This window comes from Coenobita brevimanus, chromosome 48 (assembly GCF_032717465.1).
Source record: "Coenobita brevimanus isolate Jiangsu-jjx chromosome 48, ASM3271746v2, whole genome shotgun sequence".
NCBI classification, from domain to species: Eukaryota; Metazoa; Arthropoda; class Malacostraca; order Decapoda; family Coenobitidae; genus Coenobita; species Coenobita brevimanus.
In genome coordinates, this window is record NC_137001.1 from 15810230 (window position 1) to 15834789 (window position 24560).

Sequence of the window (24560 nt, forward strand, 5' to 3'; positions counted from 1 at the left end):
TTATACAGTGGTCTCCAAAGTTCACATATCAGCTTGAGCATATTATACATACAGTAGACCCTCTCTACAGTACACTGGATCAACTGGGGACAAACTCAATCTGATAAAGCTGATAATTCAGTAAGTCTGATGGTCCCCCCCTGAAGTGGGATTTCAGGCACACAATGGAAAATACTTGAGTGAAATAGCATAGTTCAGTACTAAAAAGGAAAACTATACCCATTCTACACTTACGCAGCCCATACTTTCACACCCTTGTCATAGCACTTCATGACTAGCCTATGCGGGTTGAAAATACCACTGCCAGCATTGGTAACTGCATTCTGGGTCACTCATGACAGGGGAAACAATCTGGTAGCCCTGCATCATGCGCCTTATGTAATGTTCAGCATGCGTTAACGGCAAAAAAAAAAAAAAAAAAAAAGAAAGAAAGTGTCTGGTAGACGCAGAGTTGTCTGGCAGGTCCACATGGTTTTTCCCATTTACCAGATGGTATCCGGTGTGTATGATGACTTGTCCAGGGACCTCAAAGTGCTCGTTAAATCCAATATGCAGTCTTGTGGGGTACAGTAAAGCAAGGGTCTGCTATACAACTACAGAGTGAAAGAATGAGTGTTTTTAACTAGGGTATTAAAGAGGAAAAAAAAAATCCTACCATAGAGTTAAACTGCATTTCTTACAGTTCCTGACACAACACCACATCACATTCAAGACACCAATGCTCCTTGACTTTGGTGAAAGGTAACATGCCTGAGTGTATTCTTTTGAAACAATTTACCATACTAATCATCCTAAAACTTCTTTACTTCTGAATGAACCAGTAAGTGATGGGTGAGGGTACCTTTGTGACTAAATAGTTTACCACATATATCACACCTGAACTTCACCTCTGAATGAGTCTGTGAGTGCTGGGTGAGGTTGGCTTTGGTACGAAACAGCTTACCACAATCATTACACTTGAACTTCTCCCTTGAATGAATAAGTAGGTGCTTAGTGAGGTTACTTTTCAAATTAAATTGTTTACCACAATAATGACACTTGAACTCCTTCACTCCTGAATGTATATCCAAATGTCTCGTTAGATGAGATTTCTGGCTAAACAGTTTACCGCACACATTACACTTGAACTCCTTCACTACGTAATGAACTACCGCATGTCGGGTAAGTTGGCTCTTACACGGGAACAGTTTGCCACACTCCAGACATTTGAACTTCTCGCACTTGAAAGGGTGTGTGTCTTGGATAGTTTCATTCACCCCAACCTCTATCTTCACACCTGGTTCTACAACTATCTCTTCACTAAACTCCCTCTCACACTTCACATGTGGTTCCACAAATAGTTCCTCACTCTCTGACTTCATATCTAGTGCTTCCTTAATCACCTCCATTACATCATCCTTCCGAGTTCTCTTAATACCTGCCAGACTCTGCCGGTTCTCCACTCTACTTCACCTAACTGCCCATCTTACAATTTACAGGTAAGATGATAAATAGCCAACATCAATGTCATCTCAGAAAATACCTATTAACCCTAGACACAAGATATCAACACAGATCACTAATACTGGATCATAACTGTCAATATAAAAAACATGATTTCTAAACAATTAGTAACATATGGATAAAAATGACCACATTCTTCAATCTTCCCCATGTCTGATTTCTATACACATTTGCAGCATTATAGTATACCATAATCTATCAACATAATAATTATTTTATCCACATTGCACTTTCGCAGTACATTAATGGTTCGGAGTTCTTATATGAAATGCATTAGGTGCTTCTAATAGCATGTGCTCAAAAAATTATATCAGGTATTCTTCCAGGCAACACCACAAAGTGTGAACTCACTCACGACCACACTTAGCGTTTATAACTCAAACAGATGCCTGAAGATCACACTGCTGATGCATCTATTTCAGTGATGTGACTTCAGCTGTGGACCTGGAACATCAGCGGCCATCAGACCAGCATACTGTATCAACGAACCTGATAGCACTGTAAAGCACTTTATGCACACACAGCCAGGAGGCACAGCATGAAGATATGAATCATGCCACAACCCTTACCTTATAGCTGGGCTCAGCACGGTCCACACCAGCTCCTCGGCTGCATTGCCTGATGGATGTCTTGTACTGTACATCAGGCATCGATAATCCAACTGCTATCTCAACACTTACCTGAAGCATAACACGCCATTCTAATTTACAAACAATAAGAGAGAAGAAAAATCTGGATTACTTTACATGAGTAACAGATGACCAAAAGTTGCAGAAATCTGTGTAAACAGCAACACCACACTCTGCCTTCCAGTCGTCCAAGTGTAGAGTTTGTGGATAACAGAACAGAAATAGTGTCCAAATATGTCTTAATGGGATTTCTTGGGGATATTTTTGTGTTGTTCTTTTTAAAGCAATACCATATACAGTGGTTCCAGAAACTAACCCATTTCTTTCCACATACAGTGACCCCCTCTGTATAGGGGTTCCAAAACCTAATCTTCTGCTCTGCATGTACGGAAAGGCATAAATATCTTTCCAAAGTTTGACTAATACATAGCAAAAAAATCAAACCATTTGAAACATACTGTACATGAGATGGGATTTTCATTGTATTGTGCCAGTTGACGAAACAAGAATGTGTCATGTCTCCATGGTTCTTCAATCTGTATCTTGATGGAGTTATAAAATAGATACAAAGTAGGGTAGTGGTTGCTAAGTGAGGACGAAGGGGAAGTGCAAGGCTTGGTGAATGAGTTTAAGAGAGTGCTGAAGAAACGGAATCTAAAGGTGAATGTAGGGAAGAGTAAAGTTATTGTCTTCAAGAAAAATGAAGTCACTGAATGTACAGTGGAGTTGGATGGTGAGGAAATGGAAAATGTGAGTGCATTTAAGTACTTTGGCAGAATACGTAAGGATGGAAGTTTAGAGGATGAAGTCCATGGAAGGGTACAATAGGGAAGAAAGGTTACTGGTTCTTTGAAAGCAATGGTAAGAAATAAGGAAGTGAGCATGGAAGTATAAAAAAAAGTCACTGCATGTTAGTATTCTGATACCAACTCTAATTTGAAAGCAAAGCTTAGACCTTGTTGGAAGGGCACAAGTCAAGAATGAGAGCAGTGGAAATGAGTTATTTGTGAGGAGCATGTGGAGTTACGTGGAGTGACAGACTGACAAATGAGGAAGTGAAGGAACGGTGTGGTGTGGATGTAATGTGATAGAATGAGGTGGTTTGGTCACGTGGAGAGGATGGAGAGTGCGAGACTAATGAGAGGGTGTACGTGAGTGAGGTGGAGGGGGGGAGAGGAAGGGGGAGACCGAGGATGAGATGGAGGGATAGAGTGGAGAGGTATATGAGAGAGGAAGGTGAGAGCTGCGGGAGGTTAATGAAATGAAAGGGGACAGAGCGACATGGAAGCGATCTGTCTGTGGCCATCCCTTTGGGATTGAGGCACCTGGCTAGATAGATAGAAATTTTCTTCAGACAGAACTGAAAAGATAGCTGTTCTTTGACTGTACACTGACTCTTCTTTATTCACAAGTGCCTTGTGCATAATACCTGTAGCTACAATTAGAGTATACCAGGAATGACACGTATGCAGAAAAAGTATGACTATGTGTCTACAGCCCGACACGTTAATCCCATAAGGGATGGTCACAAATAAATCTTCCCCATGTCAAACTGTCCACTGCCTTTTCACTGTCCCTCCTCAAACTTACAACCCCCTCTCTCATATAGCTTGTTACTCCATCCCTCCATCTCATCCTCGGTCTCCTCCTCCCTCTCCCCCGCTCCACCTCATTCACGTTCACTCTCCTAGTTAGCCTCTCACTCTCCATCCTTTCCACATTGCCAAACCACCTGAATATATTTCCCCCTATACTTTCTGTCACATCCATATCTACACCACAATGCTCCTTCACTTCTTCATTTGTCAGTCTGTCTCTCCATATAACTCCACATGCTCCTTTCAAATACTGTTACTCATTTCCACTGCTCTCATTCTTGATTTGTGTCCTTCCTGCAAGGTCCAAGCTTTGCTGACATGCGTTAGAGTTGGTATCACGTTACCGTCATTCAGCAACTTTTTTACTTCCATGCTCACTTCCCTATTTCTTATCACAGCTTTCACGGGACCAGCAACCCTTCTTCCCTGTTTTGCCCTTTCAAGCACTTCATCCCCCAAACTTTGATCCTTACTCATCACGCTACTCACGCATTTAAATGCACCCACATTTTTCCGTTTAGATGGTAGGTGGTGGTGACCATTATCCACTCACTTGATGTAGTGCTGCCTACTTCTTCCTTCACCCTAGTACTGTTTTTCTGTGTCTGCTCTTTCTCTTCCTATTTCTCCCATCTCTTCTGTCACCTTTTATTACTCTTCTTTCTTTTTCATGTGGCTTTACATTGGGTCACAAGCCAAATTGTTTCCTGTAAGCCAGGAAACCCATTATAATGCTGGGTGGTAACCATATAACCAACCCATATATGTTCCCCATGTGTTAACAAGTGGATTGGTGGAGGGTTAGTGCCCCTCCCCATAAAACAACTAACTCAAAGCATAATGACCACCCCTTACAGAACTATGGTGTTTGGCTATAGATAGATAGATAGATTTTTCCATTTCCTCATAATCCAGCCTCACTGTGCATTCAGTGGTTTCATTTCTCTCGAAGTCCACAACTTTACCCTTCCCTACATTCACCTTTAGATTCTGTTTCTTACATACTCTCCCAAACTCATTCACCAAGCCTTACAGATCTTCTTTTGTCTTCACATAACAATACAGTACTGGTATCATCTGCCAATATCAGAACAGGAAATTTCCAGACATTGCCCTGTCTCATTCGGGGTGCTACAACATCCACTGCCCTACCTTCAGTCTCTTATAATTCCCTTCATAAACAAACTGAACCATGGAGATATGGCAGATCCCTGTTTCAATCCAACATTCAGACAGAAAAATTCACTCAGTTTACCATTCGGACACTCTGCAGCTCTAGTGCCCCCATAGGTTTATAGCAAATATTTTCAACATTTTCCACATTCCATCTCTAACCACTCTGTCTTATGTCTTCCCCAAATCCATGACGGCAGGATACAACTTCTTTCCCTTCTCTAGAAACTTTTCTATTAAGGATATCTGCATGAATATCTCATCTACATGACCTCGTCCCTTCCTGATATCTCCCCATTCTTCTTCATCTAATTCCTTTGTTAAACCGTATCTCTACCAGTGTCTTACCATAGACTTTTCCTATTACAGTAGAAGACAAATGCCTCTATTATTACCACACACTTCTCTTTCCCCTTTTCCTTTGAACAGAGGAATGATTATACCTGACCTCCAATCCTCCGGGACTCTACATTCCTCCTAGGACAACCTCCATATTTTTCCATATCCACTCCACTACTATATCTCCCCCGTGCGTCAGCATTTCACCACACATTCAATTAATTCCTGAGGCTTTTCCCTTTCTGGCTTTAGTCATTGCTTCCACTACTTCCATCCTACTGATCTCTTCCTCCCTTCTTATCTCCTTCCTCCCAGCCAATCCCCAGTCATTTATATTATTGTTAGTCTCATTCTCTATGTTTAACAGTTCCATAAAGTGTTCTCTCCACCTACTGCATTTATTCAAGAAAAAATATACAAAATGCAGTACATGCTAGGCCAGCTTTATGAAGTGAGTGGAAGGTAGTGTAGTAAGCTGAATGATGGTAAACTTACACCCAACATATGAATTAGCTTCTTATGTCCATTTTAGAAAACTTAGTAGTGTACTTTGAATGGGCGGCTCTCCACAACCCATGACTCATACTGGAGAATTATTTAGGGACCTATTAACTGTAAAGGCAATGACACAAGACAACATCTTTATCACTGTGAGCAAAGCCTAAACTGCAGGTTACACGGCAGCTCAACAAGGGGGTTAATATTTATAATCTGATCCAATACATATTGAATATATCCTTTACTAAGCTATCACAGTAACGAATATTTTTAATAAAACATCAGTATTTTTTGTTGTTTATATTCCTTTATTACAACAATGAACTGTTAGTCATAAAGGCGTAAAAAAAATATATACTGTGGTAGTTTAGAAGGCATTCACGTAAATATTTAGGACCTTTAATGGCTCAGGTTATATATATGACAATTACCGTTAGTTAAGGTGGTAGGTGGTGGTGACTGTCATCCGTTGACTTGATGCAGTTCACCCTACCTTCACCTTTTATCATTCTTTTTCTCATCTGCCTTCCTCTTTTCCTATTTCTTCCATCCTTCTTGTCACTTTTTATTACTCTACTTTTCACTTCAGGAAGCTCTACGCTGAGTGGCTAGCCTAATGGTTTCCTGCAACCCCCAAATATTCACAATGGTGGTTTGTAACTATATAACCTAATAACAGGGTGATGTGGAGCCTGCTATAGTGTCCCTGTTAACCAGCTGGAGAGACACCAATGCGGCATCTAGTGAAAGACCAAACCTTCACATTTTTCCCCGTCCCTTCCTGTGGTGAGGCGCTGTCTAGCTCCAGGAAACCCTGCAGGGGTGGCTGTGGTTGATATGTCTGCTTCACCAGGAAGACTGGGGATGAACAACAACAACAACAACAACAACCGGAAGTCAATAATAGGTATTATGTATAAAACATTAGCTATAGGCAACCTGTGAAAATTTATCAACTTGTACCGATTAGCTACTGTACTTCCTGTCTAACTCTCTTTACCTCTTTCCAGAACATTTTCGTACATTCTCTCCGCTTTACATTCAAATTCCTTCCAAATTCCTCATCCACTCTCTTCCTACTCTTTCTCTTATTAATCTTTTCATTCCTCTCTTCCTCTCCACATATAGTCTGCCTTCCGTCTCTCAACTTCTCCCACGCCCTGTTTCTCACCCACTCACTATAAGCTTTCTTCTTTTGTACCACAGCCTGTCTCACCTCTCCATTCCACCATGCTGTTCCTTGCACCCCCTTCCGTCTTCTCTTCACCCCACACACCACCTCACATGCTGCACAAATTTCTTCCGTGAATATCTTGCACACACTTACCACGTTTCCCATCTGCTCCAATCCATAGTTACCCAGTCGCTCCTCGACTTCTCTCTTATATTCTGCCTTTATCTCATCCTCTTGTAACCTTTCCGCTCTCCTTGCATATACTACTTCCTCCTGTCCTTCCATTCTTCTATTTCTCCATTTCAATTGGATCATGATTTTCACCACCACTAAGTGGTGGTCAATCGACTCCCCTAACCTCTATATACTCTTGCATTCATTACACACCTTCGCATCCTTTCATGCACGCACACATACTCAGTCATTGCCTTCCGTTCATTCAATTCATCACCTAACCTTCTCGACAATCGCCATGTATACCTATGGATCATTTTGTACCTGAAGAAGTTACGAACCCCTTCCTGGCACAAATGTCCACTAAAGCACTGCCAGTCTTAAGAGTGTGATTAAATATCAGTGTTAGAGTGATATAAGTACGAGGTCTGTTCAGAAAATATCCAACCTATGGCTCTAAAAAATTGAATAGGTAATGTGTTGAGCTAGGACATTATTCACCCACAAAGTAGGACCCTTCAGACTTGACACACGTACCCCAGCATTCTTTCCACTCACTGAAACATTTTCAAAGTCGGTTTTTAGCACAGGAGTGAAACTTGGCACTGGGTGACAAAGAAATTTCTACGGTACAATTCTCAGAATAGCTGCAGGCATCAGTAGGATGGATGATGTAAATGATGGAGAAATTCATGAGCATTTTAAAATGCAGGAAAGGATGACGGGAGGGAGGTGTGAAATAACGTGAATAGATCAAAAGAAATATACAGTAATGGGTGGTATGGACATAAACAGATTGAAGCAGTACAGTCATTCCCCAACTTGTGCATATTCATCTCTCATAGATTTAACTTTTGTGATGCCACAAGCTCTATGGTGCTACAAGGTGATGGTGCTATGAGGTCTATGGTGCTACAAGGTGATGGTGCTATGAGGTCTATGGTGCTACAAGGTGATGGTGCTATGAGGTCTATGGTGCTACAAGTTGATGGTGCTATGAGGTCTATGGTGCTACAAGCTGATGGTGCTATGAGGTCTATGGTGCTACAAGCTGATGGTGTTATAAGGTCTATGGTGCTACAAGCTCTAACGTGCACACTGACACGTATTGCCCAGCTATTCCCAGCAATAAAACATTCATTAGGGCCTGTAACAACAGAAATACCCATCTCTCTCTCTCTCTCTCTCTCTCTCTCTCTCATATACCAGCTTTTTTTTTTTTAATAGTTCAAGACCCAGCCCCATAAACTTTGGAACTAACTAGGCAGAATAAAAGATTGTATCGCATTTGAGCCTTCCCTGTACACGTCCTAGGTTATTATTAAAACTTTCAAATACTGTGCCACTATTACCATTGTTTATTTACAGTATACTAAGTTAATTCACATGGCAAATGCTGTAACTGTACTCAGTATCAGTTCAGAGTTTACTCATTAATCCAACTTTCGGGTTGCTTGTTGTACCTTCGTTCGGATGAATCCTGACGGACTATCATTAAGTGAACATCTGTATGATTGCACATTTTCTCCTCTTCCTGCTATTAAGATGCCATTATGTAAAATTATGTACTGATTTGTCTAAAGTAGGCTATGGGAAAAAATAACTGTAACCAGCACAACATACATTACATGCTATACTGAACTTATAAATATAAAAGTAATGGTAGTGCACTCCGTAATTATTCTAAAGGAAATTATATACCAAGCATCATCATTATAATATTTGAGGGCATCACTCTTACTTATAAACGGCTCACTGCAATGTTCCTGCCTTTAAAACAAATCATTACAAGAGGCTTTTCATTTATGTGGTGTCTTCTCAATATGTGATGAACTCATTGTGAAAAAATCAAAACATCTGAAACACGCACTGGTAGAGATAGGGTTTTACACCATATTTAACCAGTTGTACATTTTCTTCCGACAGAACTGGGAAGATGGTTGTGTATTTACTGTTCATGTTGGAGAACACTGGATTGATTTGTGTGTGGTGGTGGTAAGGCAGCATAAGCTAGGGATGGCTGTCATTGTGATGACTCATGGTTTGGGGCAACATGGTCATGGTGGTCACATGGTCCGCCTCATAGACATAGTCCACCCTATGTGAACCACAGCAAGTCCTCCACAGCCATTGATGGAGTCTCCCGCAGCTGAGAAACGACAACCGCTTATCCACAGCCTTTGGGCTCAGAGGACCTGGAGGCATTAGTTCAACTGTTTAGAGTCCAGTTATGCCTTTACAGGCACCCTATTCCTGAAACTATGAAAGTAACAACTCCATAATTATCTACAAATATGCTATACAATAATGTAAGCAGAGTCTTGCGAACATTATTGTAGTTTCAGCTTAATATTTGTACAGTCATAAGAATAACTATCGTTACGCCTAGGGATGCTCGATACGAAACGAATGTTAGGTGCGCTATGTGGGCGGGTCCTTGCTGTTCGCCCCTCCCCTATCTATTGTTGCCATATCACAATCCCATTACAAGAGTTGGACTAATAAACAGGAATGAGCCATATGGCGAGGGAATTCATAGGACGTGTTTGTGTTACCCTGAGTGGCCTGCCGGGGATTAAAAACGAAACTCGGCACGTTTATTATTTTCCTACTGATCAACACGTATTTATATATAGAATACAACAAATAAATTACTTTTAAGGGTATTAAATCCATAGGCATCGACTTTTTTTTCTCTTCTTGATAGCCTAGCAGGGGTGCACGAGTTCATTTGTTTGGTTTAGATGGGTGGTTAAAAGTTTCAGATGGATGCTTCAGACGTCTAGAGGCTGTTTTGGAAGCAGGGGGTCGGTATACAAAATATTAAAGCAATGGGACTGAGCATGTATTATTATTTTCCTTGTACTCAATATTTCTTATATATGGAAAGCAATACATATCAATATTACATTGAAATTTACTAACTTGGCTTGTATCGGCTGAAGTACTATCATACATCTGGCATGGGTGCACATACTCATTGCCCGTCTGCATGTGTGTTGCCGACTTTACATCATTCTGTTATACTTTTATTTCATGAATTCGGTGCCGCATAATATAACGTATTGTCTTTATGCACGGAGGCCAAATGATCAAATTAGCTTTTATGACCTCTAGAACAAATTCTAATATCTGTGTCTCACATAACTGCCACTGATGGGTTTGCTGTACAAACTTTCCTGTCCCGTCATTCCACAGCACTTCGTCGTTGTGTCCTCAGTCTACTAATACCAAGTCTGTTTACTTTCCCTCAGGGCTCAGGGAGGCGTGGCTTGTGTGTGACGTCAGTTGACTTAAGTAACAGAAAATGTATAAAAGGGCAGACTCAAATTAAACATTATAATAAGGGAAAACGAAGAAGGGGAAGAAGTGTGGACTCGTTTAACTGCATAACATCGCAGTAGGTTCCCTGACACCCCTATGCCTTCCCTCACACCCCCACACCTTCCCTGACACATTTCAGTCCCTTCCCTCACTTCGGACTGAAAATTTGTCATGATCTGGAGAGTGTACCATACATCCACTCACCACCACGATCAGGCGTCAACTGAACTTGCGTTTCGTGCAAGCTGACATCACTCCGATGCTCCGCCCCCTGCGCCAGCTTGGACCCGTTTTAGGTGGAAGTGATCCGACTTGGTATTAGTAGACTTAGGCTGTGTCATAGTGCATAGCTCTGAAGGGTTATGATAGTTTTTCTTATGACTACATATTATCCAACAGGTTACCCAAAAAGGTTGTCATGGTATGGAACTAAATCTGATTTGGGGTGAGCTTGTGTGAACAATTGATATATGCAAATACTGTATTATAATATGCCCTTGTAATGAATATAGCTATGTAATGAAGCTAGCTCTGTGGCTAGAATAGGGAGTAATTGGAAGAAGTTCAGGGAGCTGTTGCCTCTCCTGACATTGAGATGGCTGTCCCTCCTTGCTAAGGGATCTTTGTATGTGGCATGTGTTAGTAGTGTAATGCTGTATGGTAGTTAGACTTGGGCAGTAAAGGAAGAGGATATTCGCAGGTCCAAACGTACAGAAATGACAGTGATTAGGTGGATGTGCAGTGCATCCCTGAGTCAAGGCCTTGGGTAGCTAGATTTACGACGGAAGAGTTAATAGGTAGGATGGGACCAGTGTGTATCGGTGCTGTGATGAGAAGGGGTAGATTGAGACTGTTTAGGCATATGGAGAGAATGGGGGATGATAATTGGGTGCAGAAAGTGAGAAGTGTCAATGTTGGGGGTAGGGATGCAAGAGGTAGACTGAAAAAGACCTGGGAAGAGGTCATTGGGTGTGACTTCAGAGATCTATCAATCTATCTATCTATATACCTAGGCTGCTTCCCCCAAGGAAACGGAGGTAGCCGAGACAGGACGACACACTCCCCATTTACTCATCCATTCAAACACATTCATTCGCATCTTAGCCCCAAAGGGGAGAACGGACAGATCCTCACTGCACCACACCGCACAAGGGTCAACTGCGCAATGCAATCAGTGACATCCGCAGCAGGGCCCAACAGCAGAACTGGTTTACCCCTGCCACATCATAACAGACCCATCCCCTTACCCGCACCTGACCTGACTAGCTGGTCAGACCAAATGCGGGAGAATATCCCCTCAGGGCTGCTTCATCACTTATTCATTCACAATTTCTCTCCATTTATTTCTGTCACGCACAGCCACTCTTCCTTGCTCAACAGACATCCCTCTCGCATCCAGCGCTCTCTTCACACTGTCCATCCATCCTATTCGTGGTCTTCCTCTCAGCCTTACACCTTTCACATCAGATCTAGTTATCTTTTTCACCAATCGCTCATTATCCATTCTCTCCATATGCCCAGTGAGAGATACGGAACTAAATAGGGAACCTGCCAGAGATCGAGCAGCAAGGAGAGCCGCCATTAGGTGACCGAGCCAATGCATGCAAGCATGTTGGAGCCTTCAAAATGAAACCAGTGAATCCACCAGATCTGCCCTTTTCAGTCTGTCTCCCTCTACTGCTGGTTACATCACGGGTTAAAGCTTCCAAGGCTTTACCAACTTTTAAGTATTGAAATCAGTCTTGTGAAGTATGCAAGAACTGACTAAGAGTTGTAATAGAATATCCTAATTTTTAAGTCCTTGTTCTTGGCATGGAATTTAACCACTGATTTAATTTGTGGGCTTTAATAGAGTATACAAAATATAAGGGCATACTTCCAGACCATGTTGAGATTTCATTAAGGTGGTATAGCCCCTCTTTTTGTGGATGCACCATTGAAATTTGAAAGTTGATTGCATTTGTGTGAAATATTTTTAGGTTGTATCATTGATAAAGGCTTCAGCATGCTTGCATGCATCTGCCTTTGTCACCTAATGGTGGCTCTTCACGCGGCTCGAGAGATCACACTGTATGACTTCATCCCAGGTCCTTTTCAGTCAGCCTCTTGCATCTCTACCCCCGACGTTCATACTTCTCATTTTCCGCATCCAGTTGTAATCCTCCATCCTCTCCACATACCCAAATCATGTCAATCTGCCCCTCATCACAGCACCAATATGCTCCAGTCCCATCCTTCCTCTCAACTCTTCAGTTGTAAACCTAGCCCCCTCAGGCCTCACATTCAAGGACGCAATACACATCCACCTAATCAATGTCATTACCGTTCATTTGAGCTCTCACGACCATACAGCATTACACTCCAAACACATGCAGCATGCAAAGATCTCTTAGCACAGAGGGAGAGCCCTCTCAATGTCAGGAGAGGCAACAGCTCCTTCAACTTCTTCCAACCACTCCTTACTAACCACAGAGCTAGCTCCAGCCCCACCTCCAGTAAAAAACTTGTCCCCTAAATAACAAAACTTCAACACACTCAAGAAACTCACCAGCAGGATCAATCCTTTCACACCTGACTATCTCTATATGCTCTCCCAGACTCACTGTCATAAATGACTTTGTGTCATAAAAGACTGTGTAGGTTCCTTTGTGGTAGAGTTATATATATTTTAGACTTGTGGACGAGCGGTCTTTATATCTTGGAGTAGATTCCCATTTGTCATGTAGTGACAGGACAGGTAAACAACAGTATGGGACTATTTTTATTTGTCTTGGAAATATTAACAAGTCTCTCACACAGAGCGGAGTATAAAGTCCCGGGTAGCTACCTCCCTGTCTCGCTCTCTCTCTCCCATGTTGCTAAGCCCTTCTCCCCACTGACCTGCCTGTTCTAAGGCCTGTCTCCTTCTCTCTTTCCTGTTCTGTGGCTAACCTCCGTCTGAGCTCTCTTTCCTAAATTCTGGTGTAGCAGGGGTGTGTCACGTGTGTTCCTTGTGAGTGGAAAGTTTTAGCAGCCCGTGTGTGAATATGTGTGTATGTGTGTGTATGGTCACTAGGCACTGTCGTATGTCTATAAAGCATTCCTTGAATTATGAGTGTGTAAGCATGTTTAGCATTGCTCGATTCTCGCAGACACAATACCTTCTCATCATCTGACTCCCTGCTTCTATCTGTCTCTCTATCTATCTATTTATCTATCTATCTATCATGATTTGTAATTATAATATGTAGTCCTGACATCTGCTCGGCCGCGCGAAAATGGCGTACCATCGACAGTTAATAGTCCTAACATATTAATACATACTATATACACATTATAATGAACTTATAAGCTAATTAAGTGAAATACATAATATTGTAAAAGTAACATAATTGTATGAATATTGTATACATATATTATTCATAATAAATAGGGATTATTCAGTAATATTACATTTTAAACAAGTTGTATACATTTTGTGAGATGTGTATGTATAACAGACATACGCATATAATTGTGCAATGGCAATACTGCTAGGTTATACATTACATTTTTGAGTTATCACTTTAGTAATGTCTAATATTTCACCTAACTTGTATGATGATACTGGTAATACAGAATTGTGCTATAGTTGTATGACTTATAATATTGTACTAACATTGTGGTAATACATAATTGTAATATTTTATGAATTGTTACACAATATTGTGGTAATGCATAATTGTGTAGGCCTTATAATTATAGTTACATTTGTTAATGCAACTCTTACATAAGTGTTTTGGCCTTATAATTGTAAAGTTACATAAAAGTTACATAAAAGTATTTAATGATTGAATTATGAAGATAATTGAAGTAGGTATATGAATTTAAGTTGTAACTATACAACACGTTTTATATGTTTGTGCAGAAGCTTATTGTCTATCACTGTGTATTGTATAAATGAAGTAACTATGTAACTCATTAATTTTTACCGTGGTGGGAATGGTGTGAGTGGTGGTGCAAGTGGTGAGTTGACTGACGTGGCGTCTTTTCAGCAAGCACGCATGATGACCTCAACTTCCCACACTGGTAACTGTGGTGAGTGAATGAGTAGCGATGAGTAACTTGAGTGAAGATGAGTGAGTAAGATGAGTTATAAGTCGTGTCTCACTCTTCGTTTGTTTGTTCCGTTTTTCTATGTCGATGTTTTCTCGGTCCTTTTCTCTAGTGATTTACTCATTGTGGGATGAAGGCTGCCGCTTCTTGTAGGTGCGTGTAGAAGATTATACAGACGACGTAGAGTTGTTAATTGTAGATTTGTAGACTATTTGCATTGTAGGCTGTATTTTGTAGGAATTCACTTGTAGAACTGAAGCTAATCTTGTAGAGTTTCGCCTGCTCTTGTATAAATTTGCTTTTAATTCGGAGACGATGTCCGTAGATTCGCTGGTTCATCGTAGAAATTGCAAGATCGTATCAATATTTTGTTAAACTACTTGCAAGGCGTCGTGTGACCTCTTTCACCTCTGCATCAGCATGATGATCGGGGAGACGGAGGGGGGTGGTTGGAGAGAATACTGTCAGGAGCTGATGTTGTTGGTTGTGAGAGTTATTCTTTTTGTTTTCAATCTTGATATTTTGTAGGAATTCAATGTTGATTCGTAGACGAGGTTCGTATACGTTCGCTGCTACCAAATGTCATAAATGACTTTGTGTCATAAAAGACTGTGTAGGTTCCTTTGTGGTAGAGTTATATATATTTTAGACTTGTGGACGAGCGGTCTTTATATCTTGGAGTAGCTTCCCATTTGTCATGTAGTGACAGGAGAGGTAAAGAATAGTATGGGACTATTTTTATTTGTCTTGGAAATATTAACAAGTCTCTCACACAGAGCGGAGTATAAAGTCCCGGGTAGCTACCTCCCTGTCTCGCTCTCTCTCTCTCCCATGTTGCTAAGCCCTTCTCCCCACTGACCTGCCTGTTCTAAGGCCTGTCTCCTTCTCTCTTGCCTGTTCTGTGGCTAACCTCCGTCTGAGCTCTCTTTCCTAAATTCTGGTGTAGCAGGGGTGTGTCACGTGTGTTCCTTGTGAGTGGAAAGTTCTAGCAGCCTGTGTGTGAGTATGTGTGTATGTGTGTGTATGGTCACTAGGCGCTGTCGTGTGCCTATAAAGCATTCCTTGAATTAAGAGTGTGTAAGCATGTTTAGCATTGCTCGATTCTCGCAGACACAATACCTTCTCATCATCTGACTCCCTGCTTCTATCTGTCTCTCTATCTATCTATTTATCTATCTATCTATTATGATTTGTAATTATAATATGTAGTCCAGCCCCACCTCCAGTAAAAAACTTGTCCCCTAAATAACAAAACTTCAACACATTCAAGAAACTCACCAGTAGGATCAATCCTTTCACACCTGACTATCTCTATATGCTCTCCCAGACTCACTCCACACATGGAATCAGCATTATGCACCCACTTACCACAGATACTGCACAAGATGAAGTTACTTCCCACACTCTTGTGGCAAACTGCACATGGCCACTCTCCCTCTGTTTTGACAGTGTGTGCATCTGATAAACTATGGTATATTTTATTTTTCGGATTCCAAAGTTGTATATCCACCCAGTTCCTAGGAAAGGAAGTTCCTCTGACCCCTCTGATTACAGACCAGTAGCTGTCACATCTTCTCTTGGTAAGGTATTTGAAACTTTATTTAATAAGCACATTCTTAAACATCTTGAATCCAACAACTTAATTAATGATAGACAAAATGGTTTTCGCCAAGAAAGATCCACCAATGACATACTCAATCTCCAAACTCATACTGTCCATCAATCAACTGACCTACATGGAGAAACTCATGCAGTAGTCCTTGATATTTCTAAAGGCTTTCGACAGAGTATGGCACCGTTCCTTGCTGTCCAGACTTCCTGGCTATCGAATAACGTCTTTTGTTCCTTTGATTTCCTCATATCCCAGTGAGAGGAAAATAAGGGTAAAAGTAGATGATGTATATTCCAATTTCCACTCAGTTAACACCGGTGTGCCGCAGGGATCAGTTCTGGTCCCAATCCTGTTCCTGATTCATATTAATGGTCGCTTATCTGTCACTCACAATCCCATCCACTCATATGCAGATGACTCAACACTACGTAGTTTATTCACAGTCAGACACCCATTTACAAAGTCTAATATCTCTACCCCTCAACTCAGTACACCCTTTTCCTTAAATCACGACCTATCTACAATCAGTGAATGGGGACAATACAACCTTGTCTCATTTAATGCTACAGTAGTAAAACTAAATATATACAATTTAGGCTACTAATAGACAGATATTGCCAGTTTCGTATATTACCTTCAATGGTACTAATATTCCCATCTCCAAAAGTATTGAAATTCTTGGCGTCTTACATAACAGTGCCCTCAGGTGGACCTCTCATGCTAGACCACTTGCTAAAACCACCTCAAAGAAACTTGGATTATTGTACAGAGTCCGTAACTTCTTCACTGACGAGCCGTTAGCTATAATTTATAAGAGCCATGTGTGCTCTCAGCTTGAATATTGCTCACCCTTTTGGAATGGATGTGGAGAGGTTGCATTAAAAGAACTAGACAAAATTCAGAACAAAGCTGTTAGAATTATTAACAACCCTGCCATTACAAATAAACTACCTCCCCTACAAGTAAGAAGGAATGTTGCCTCCCTTGCATTATTTTACAGATATTTTTATGGCAAATGCTCAGACGAAGTTGTGTTCATGGTGCCACCTCTCCATGCCTTCCCTCATGCTACATGGGCATCTGGTAGCGCTCATGTCTGGAATGTCACACAGCCATATTGCAGAACTTCTGCCTATCAGAATTCTTTCATTCCCCGAACCGCATCTCTTTGGAACTCGCTTCCCCAGAGTTGTTTCCCTCCAAACTTCAACCTACAGCTGTTCAGGTCTAACTGTTACAGATATTTTATGAACAGAGGACACCAGTAATTTGGTGTATGGATTTTTTTTTCTTCATTTGTTTTTCCTTCCTCTGTTCTGTTATTAAAAAAAAAAAATGTGTTTTGAAAAAGTGGTGTTGGGTCTGTATAGAGGAGCAGTGACACAGTTGTGTTCAGAACATTAAAATGTCCTCTGGAACTAAATAACTAAGCCTAGAATTATGGTCTTGCCATTCTAATCACCTTTCACAACATATCGGTACTTCATGACAACAGTAGCTGACAGAACAGGTTTTTACTGCTGGTGCATTGCAACTCAGCCATACTAGCACGGTCATTCCAATCTGCTGCTGCATCACCACTTGTTCCTACCAATGCTACCAGCCCTGACTGTTGGTGTACTACCACCAGGAATAGCTTGGTCTACCAGTCCCAACCACTGATAAACAATACCACCATCTGCCACTACTGGTGCTAGTCAGTGTGCCTTCATCTAGTTTGTCAGTGCTACCAGAGCTAATTGTTGGTGTGCCATCACAATGTTACCAGTGCTGACTGTTGGTGTGGGCTCACCCCCACCCTCACCAACCAGTGCTGAGTGGACATTACAACGGCAAGACAGCTCACCAATACAGAGGGATATGAGGTTGCTGATGATGAGGGTCATGATGATGCCAGTGATACCGAAGTAGCAGTACGAGACATCATACACGGTCCTGCCCTCACTCCTGCTGGCACCATACCACACCCTCAAACATTTGCATATGTAAAGAAATAAACTCGCTGAATCATTACCAGTGAATAAGAACAAACGCTGTAGTCATGTCCATGTAAAAAAAAAAATGAAGTAATTGAACTGAGTGCAAAAAATATTGTGATTTGTTTGTACATTGTTGTTGGAAAGTTGATATGGAAGAATTATCATGGAATAAGTGATGCAGTATATCAACACACCCGCTGATTGATGAACAGGATAGTTTTACTAGTGGTTGGGGATTTATGGATCAAGTCCCTGTAATAGAACAATGGGAACTGCTTGTGAAATGAAATGTTAGATGTTTATGAAAGATATCGTTTATATAGGTTCCATCATGCTTGCCTGCATCGGCCTTGGTCACCTAATTGCAGCCCTCCACGCTGCTCGGTATCTGGCAGCCTCCCTATTTAGTCCATTTTCCCTGAGGATTTGGAAAAAGCATATGCCAAGGTAAGCAGAGGGGTATATGGAATGTTTTGTGTATGTACGGTATGGACAGACAGCCATTATTTGCTGTTAAGAGTTTTTATTATGGTAGTCAGGCTTGTGTAAGGGTGACTTAAGTCTATCTGTCTATCTATCTATTGCCAGACGCCTTAATGCCGTAAGGGGTGGCCACAAACAAATCGCCTCCATGTCGCCCTGTCCCCCGCCATTTCACTGCCCCGCTTCCAGCTCACACCTCCCTCTCTCATACGCCTCTCCACTTCAGCCCTCCATCTCATCATTGGCCTCCCCCTCCCTCTCCCCCCCTCCACCTCACTCACGTACACTCTCCTCGTCAGTCTCTCACTCCATCTTCTCCACATGGTCAAACATCTCAGTGTGTTTCTCCTAACACTTCCTATCACATCCACATCCACATCACAACGCTCCTTCACATCCTCAGCTGTCAATCTGTCTCTCCACATGACTCCACATGCTCCTTTCAAATAACTCTTCCATATGTTAGAGTTGGTATCACAGTAGTGTCACGTAGTAACTTTTTCACTTCCATGTTCACTTCCCTGTTTCATATCATTGCTTTCAAGGAACCAGCAACCTTTTTTCCTTGTTGTACCCTTTCAAGCACTTCACCCTCGAAACTTCCATCCTTACTCATCACACTACCCAAGTACTTAAATGCACTCGCATCTTCCATTTCCTCCTCATTCAGCCTCACTATACATTCACTGACTTCACTTCTCTCGAAGACCATATCTTTATTCTTCCCTACATTCACCTTTAGATTCCGTTTCTTACAAACTCTCCCTAACTCATCCACCAAGCCTTGCAGCTGTCCTTCGTCTTCACTTAACAACAGAGTATCATCTGCAAACTACATTACAGGTAGTTTCCAAACACTGCCCTCTCGCATTAGGGCCACTCCAATATCCTCTGCCCAACCTTGTATCTCTTTTATAACCCCATTCATATACAGATTGAACAACCATGGAGACATGACACATCCCTGCTTCAATCCAACCTTTAAGTTGAAAAATTCACTCAGTTCACTATCCACGTGCCCTGCGGCCTTAGCACCCTCATACGTACTCTTCACAGCAATCAGCATCTTCCCATCTACTCCATATATTCTTATTACTCTCCACAATCCTTGTCTATCCACCCTGTCATATGCTTCTCCAAATCCATGAAAGCCGCATACAATTTCTTTCTCTTCTCTAGAAACTTTCCACTAAAGTTTTAAAAATGAATATCTTATCTACATAACCTCTTCCCTTCCTAAAACCTCCCTGTTCTTCTCCAACTAATTCCTCTGTTATTTCCCTAACTCTGTCAATAAGTATCCTACCATATGCTTTTCCTATTATGCTAAGAAGACAAATGACCCTATGACTACCACACACTTCTTTTTCTCCTTTTCCTTTGTAAAAGGGAATAATTAAACCTGACTTCCAATACTCTGGGACTCTACTCTCCTCCCAGGCCAATCTGCACATCTTCCACATCTATTCTACTACTATCTCTCCCCCATACTTCAGCATTTCACCACACACTCCATCAATTCCTGGGGCTTTCCCCATTTTGACTTTCTTCATTGCTTCCACTACTTCAATCCTACTGATTTCTTCCTCTCTTTTCACATCCCTCCTTCTCCCAGCCCCAGCCACTTATACTCACATTACTTTCATTGTCTATGTTCAACAATTCCTTCAAGTGTTCTCTCCATCTGCTCACTTTTTCTTCCTTGTGCATTAGTAATCTACCATTTTTATTTTTCACTCCCCGACTAACTTCACTGCCACCCTGTCTAACTCTCTTTACCTCTTTCCAGAACACTTTCGTACATTCTCTCCACTTTACATTCAAATTCCTTCCAAATTCCTCATCCACTCTCTTCTTACTCTTTGTCTTATTAATCTTTTCACCCTTCTCTTCCTCTCCACATATAGTCTCTCTTCCGTCTCTCAACTTCTTCCACATCCTGTTTCTCACCCACTCACTATAAGCTTTCTTCTTTTGTACCACAGCCTGTCTCACCTCTCCATTCCACCATGCTGTTCCTTGCACCCCCTTCCGTCTTCTCTTCACCTCACACACCACCTCACATGCTGCACAAATTTCTTCCGTGAATATCCTGCACACACTTACCACGTCTCCCATCTGCTCCTCTCCATAGTTACCTAATCGCTTCTCGACTTCTCTCTTATATTCTGCCTTTTTCTCATCCCCTTGTAACCTTTCCACTCTCCTTGGATATACTACTTCCTCCTGTCCTTCCTTTCTTCTATTTCTCCATTTCACTTGGATCATGATTTTCACCACCACCAAGTGGTGGTCAATCCACTTCCCTAACCTCTATATACTCTTGCATCCATTACACACCGCATCCTTTCATGCACACACATATAGTCAGTCATTGCCTTCCGTTCATTCAGTTCATCACCTACCCTTCTCAACACTCGCCATGTATACGTATGGATTATTTTGTACCTGAAGAAGTTACGAACCCCTTCCTGGCACAAATGTCCACTAAAGCACTGCCAGTCTTAAGAGTGTAATTTAATATCAGTGTTAGAGTGAGATAAGTGCGAGTTCTGTTCAGAAAATATCCAACCTAAGGCTCTAAAAAATTGAATAGGTAATGTGTTGAGCTAGGACATTATTCACCCACAAAGTAGGACCCTTCAGACTTGACACACGTACCCCAGCATTCTTTCCACTCCCTGAAACATTTTCAAAGTCGGTTTTCAGTATCTCCTAGAGGTGCTTCGTCACATTCATCATGATATCTTCTCACGTCTCTAATCAAGAACCCTTCAGCGCAGTTTTGAGCTCTAGGAGTAACCAAAAGTCACACGGAGCCATGTCTGGCGAGCAGGAAGCCTGCTGGGCCTGCAGGATGTTGTGCTTGGCTAAAAATTCCTGAATCAGTTGAGAAGAATGAGCAGGGGTGTTGTTATGTTGCAGCTTCCAACTTGCTGCTTTCCAAAGGTCTGCTCTCTTCCTCCGAACTGCATCACGGAGACAACGGAAAACGTGGAAGTAGTAATGTTTGTTGACAGTTTGACCCTCCGGTGCGTATTCGTGATGCACAACATCATAGTAGTCGAAAAAAAAAAAAATCAACATGCGAGTTCATTTCACCTTGCTGTGGACCTGTCGTGCTTTTTTGGCCGAGGGAACCCTGCATGCTTCCACTGGGACGACAGTGCTTTGGTTTCTGGATTGTACTCGTACACTCAAGTCTCATCTCCAGTGATAACAATCTTCAGGTCTGGATCACGAGTTGCACACTCCAACATGTGTTGAGCAATGTTCATCCGAGAGAAGAGATCATTACGAACGCGATGATTCACCTGCAGGAGATATTGAAAACCGACTTTGAAAATTGTTTCACCCAGTGGAAAGAATGCTGGGCTACGTGTGTCAAGTCAGAAGCTATCTACTTTTAGGGGGATTAGTGTTGTAGCTCAACAGGTTACTTAGTCGGATACTTTCTGAATAGACCTCCTATGTGTAACATACTCATGGCTTTTCAGTGTACATATCATATACTGTGCATGAGTGGGTTTATTAGAGTTAAAAAAAAAAATCAAGCTATTGAGAGAGGGATGAGGACAGTAACGAGTGGTGAAGGGTGGATTATCTCAAACATGGTGTGGGCAGATGATGCTGTGTTAACTGCTGAACAAGAGATTTGAAGATTGGTGCAGACTGTTGTGAATATTTGTGAGCATATTGATCCGAAAGCATATGTAAATGAGAGCAAAGTGATGGTTGCTGAGGGAGAAGGTGACTCCCAGTGTGATGTGATGGTGTATGATGAGAGACTTGAATTAGTGACAGATTCAGTACAGAGGTGGTGTAGTTGAGAGTGGTAAATGTGCAAAGGAAAGGAAAACTGGAGTCTCACAGGAAAATAGAGTGGCAGTTGCTATGATGATACAGTACTGATGTGAAACAGGTCTAAGTATATTGGCTATGCTTGAGGACTACACATAGGAGTTTCAATGCCCACAGTAACATTTGAGTGTGACATTGGTGTGAAATGAAAAGCTTAGAGTAAGTACAGTAGAAATGTAGTTCGGGGGGAATGAGTATGAAATGTGGATGGGATGAGCAGTATAGTGTGAGTCATGAAAGATGTGGAATGAGGAAGTCTATGGACAGTAGAATGTGTCTTTAGATGGTATGGTAATTTGAAGAGGATGGATGTAAATACTGTAGTATAGCGAAAAGGATATAACTGTTGAAACATGAAGGTTGGAGGAGGTATGGAAGACCAAGAAGGTGGACAGATATGGTGAAGGAATGTGTGAGAAAATGAGGCATGGAGGTTGATAAGACTAGGAAATTATCCGGGGATCAAACTGCTTGAAAGAATTTTGTACTGAAGTGTGACGTGGTTTGGCACCTCTGTTTTTACCACGTGATGTGACAGTCATCAGAGTGGTTCTATCTGATCAATAAGGTGAAGTACATAAGTGTGGTAAGTTATGTTTGTGATGGGAAGTCAGGATTTCAGGAGTTTGAATGGTGAGTAAATAAGAATGTGGTTCATTTAACTAGGCATGTTGTTGATTAGTTCTCCTCCTGCCATTTTTTCTTTTTTGCCCTCTGGCCCTGTCTCACTGCATCCTTGGTTGGGAAAAAATGTTGAGATGCTGATAATGAAAATGATGAAGCTCAAGAAAACTAAAAGGTAAAGCAAGAGAGGGTAATATCCCCTCTTGCTTTACTTTTTACCAAAAAATAATTTCATGAGTAATTCTCCTTTCATGCTGAATCTATCTGTCTATCTATCTATAGCCCGACGCCTTAATCCCACAAAGGGTGGCCGCAGACAAAACGCCTCCAAGTCGCTCTGTCACCCACCATTTGACTGCACTCCCCCCAACTCACTCCCCCCTCTCTCATATACCCCTCAACTCCATCCCTCCATCTCATCCTTGGTCTTCTCCTCCCTCTCCCTTCCTTTACTTCACCTGCATACACCCTCTTAGTCAGTCTTTCATTCTCCATTCTCTCCACATGTCCAAACCACCTCAGTGTTCTCCCAGTTTTCTCAACCACATCCTCATCCACCAGACAACGTTCCTTCACTTCTTCATTTGTCAATCTGTCACACCACATGCTCCTCTCAAGTAACTCATTTCCACTGCTCTCATTCTTGACTTGTTCCCCTCTTGCAAGGCCCATGCCTCGCTACCATACGTCAGGGTAGGGATCACAATCCTATCATGCAGTGACTTCTTAACTTCCATACTCACCTCCCTATTTCTCATCACTGCTTTCAGTGAACCAACAACCATCCTTCCCTGCTGTACCCTTTCACGCACTTCATCCCCCAAGGTTCCATCCTTACTTATCACACTACCCACTCACATTCTCCATATCCTTACCATCCAGCCTCACTGTGAATTCTGTGACTTCATTCCTCTCAAACACCATAACTTTACTCTTGTTTACATTAACTTTCAGATTCCACTTCCTACACACTGTCCCAAATTCGTTCACCAAACCTTCCAACTCCCATTCATCTTCACTCAACAATATTGTATCATCAGCAAACAGCAACACCGGATTCTTCCAAATCTCATCCTCATTCATTAGAGCCACCCCCACATCCACTGCCCTACCTTGCACCTCCTTCGCAACCCCATCCATGTATATATTAAACAGCCATGGAGACATCACACATCTCTGTTTCAGTCCCACATTTAGAACAAAGAACTCACTTAGCTCATCATCCACTCACACCGTAGCCATAGCTCCTTCTTACATAGTCTTCACAGCACTCAACAATTTCCTCCACTCCATATATTCTTAATACCTTCCTCATACCTTGCCTATCTATTCTGTCATAAGCTTTCTCCAAGTCCATGAAGGCAGCATACACTTTCTTTCCCTTCTCCAGATACTTCTCCACTAAACATCTTAGAACAAATATCTGATCTACACCCCCTTTTCCCTTCCTAAATCCCCCTTGTTCTCTTCCAACTAGCTCCTCTGTTATATGCCTAACCTATCACTGAGTATTCT

At 41.8% G+C, this 24560-nt stretch overlaps 1 protein-coding gene across 1 annotated transcript in view; it reads right to left on the minus strand.

Annotated features, from left to right (window-relative positions):
* Nucleotides 1–1525: 1525 nt before the first annotated feature.
* The window catches only part of LOC145399310 (sodium-coupled monocarboxylate transporter 1-like), a 79206-nt gene continuing 56171 nt past the window's right edge, over nucleotides 1526–24560 (minus strand). Inside the window, exons 10-13 of the mRNA XM_080271975.1 lie at nucleotides 17864–18045; nucleotides 6498–6598; nucleotides 2073–2183; nucleotides 1526–1531 (exon numbers count right to left, since the gene is read on the minus strand). Coding sequence (XP_080128101.1) covers nucleotides 1526–1531; nucleotides 2073–2183; nucleotides 6498–6598; nucleotides 17864–18045 — 400 coding nt within the window. The remainder of the gene's footprint in view (nucleotides 1532–2072; nucleotides 2184–6497; nucleotides 6599–17863; nucleotides 18046–24560) is intronic.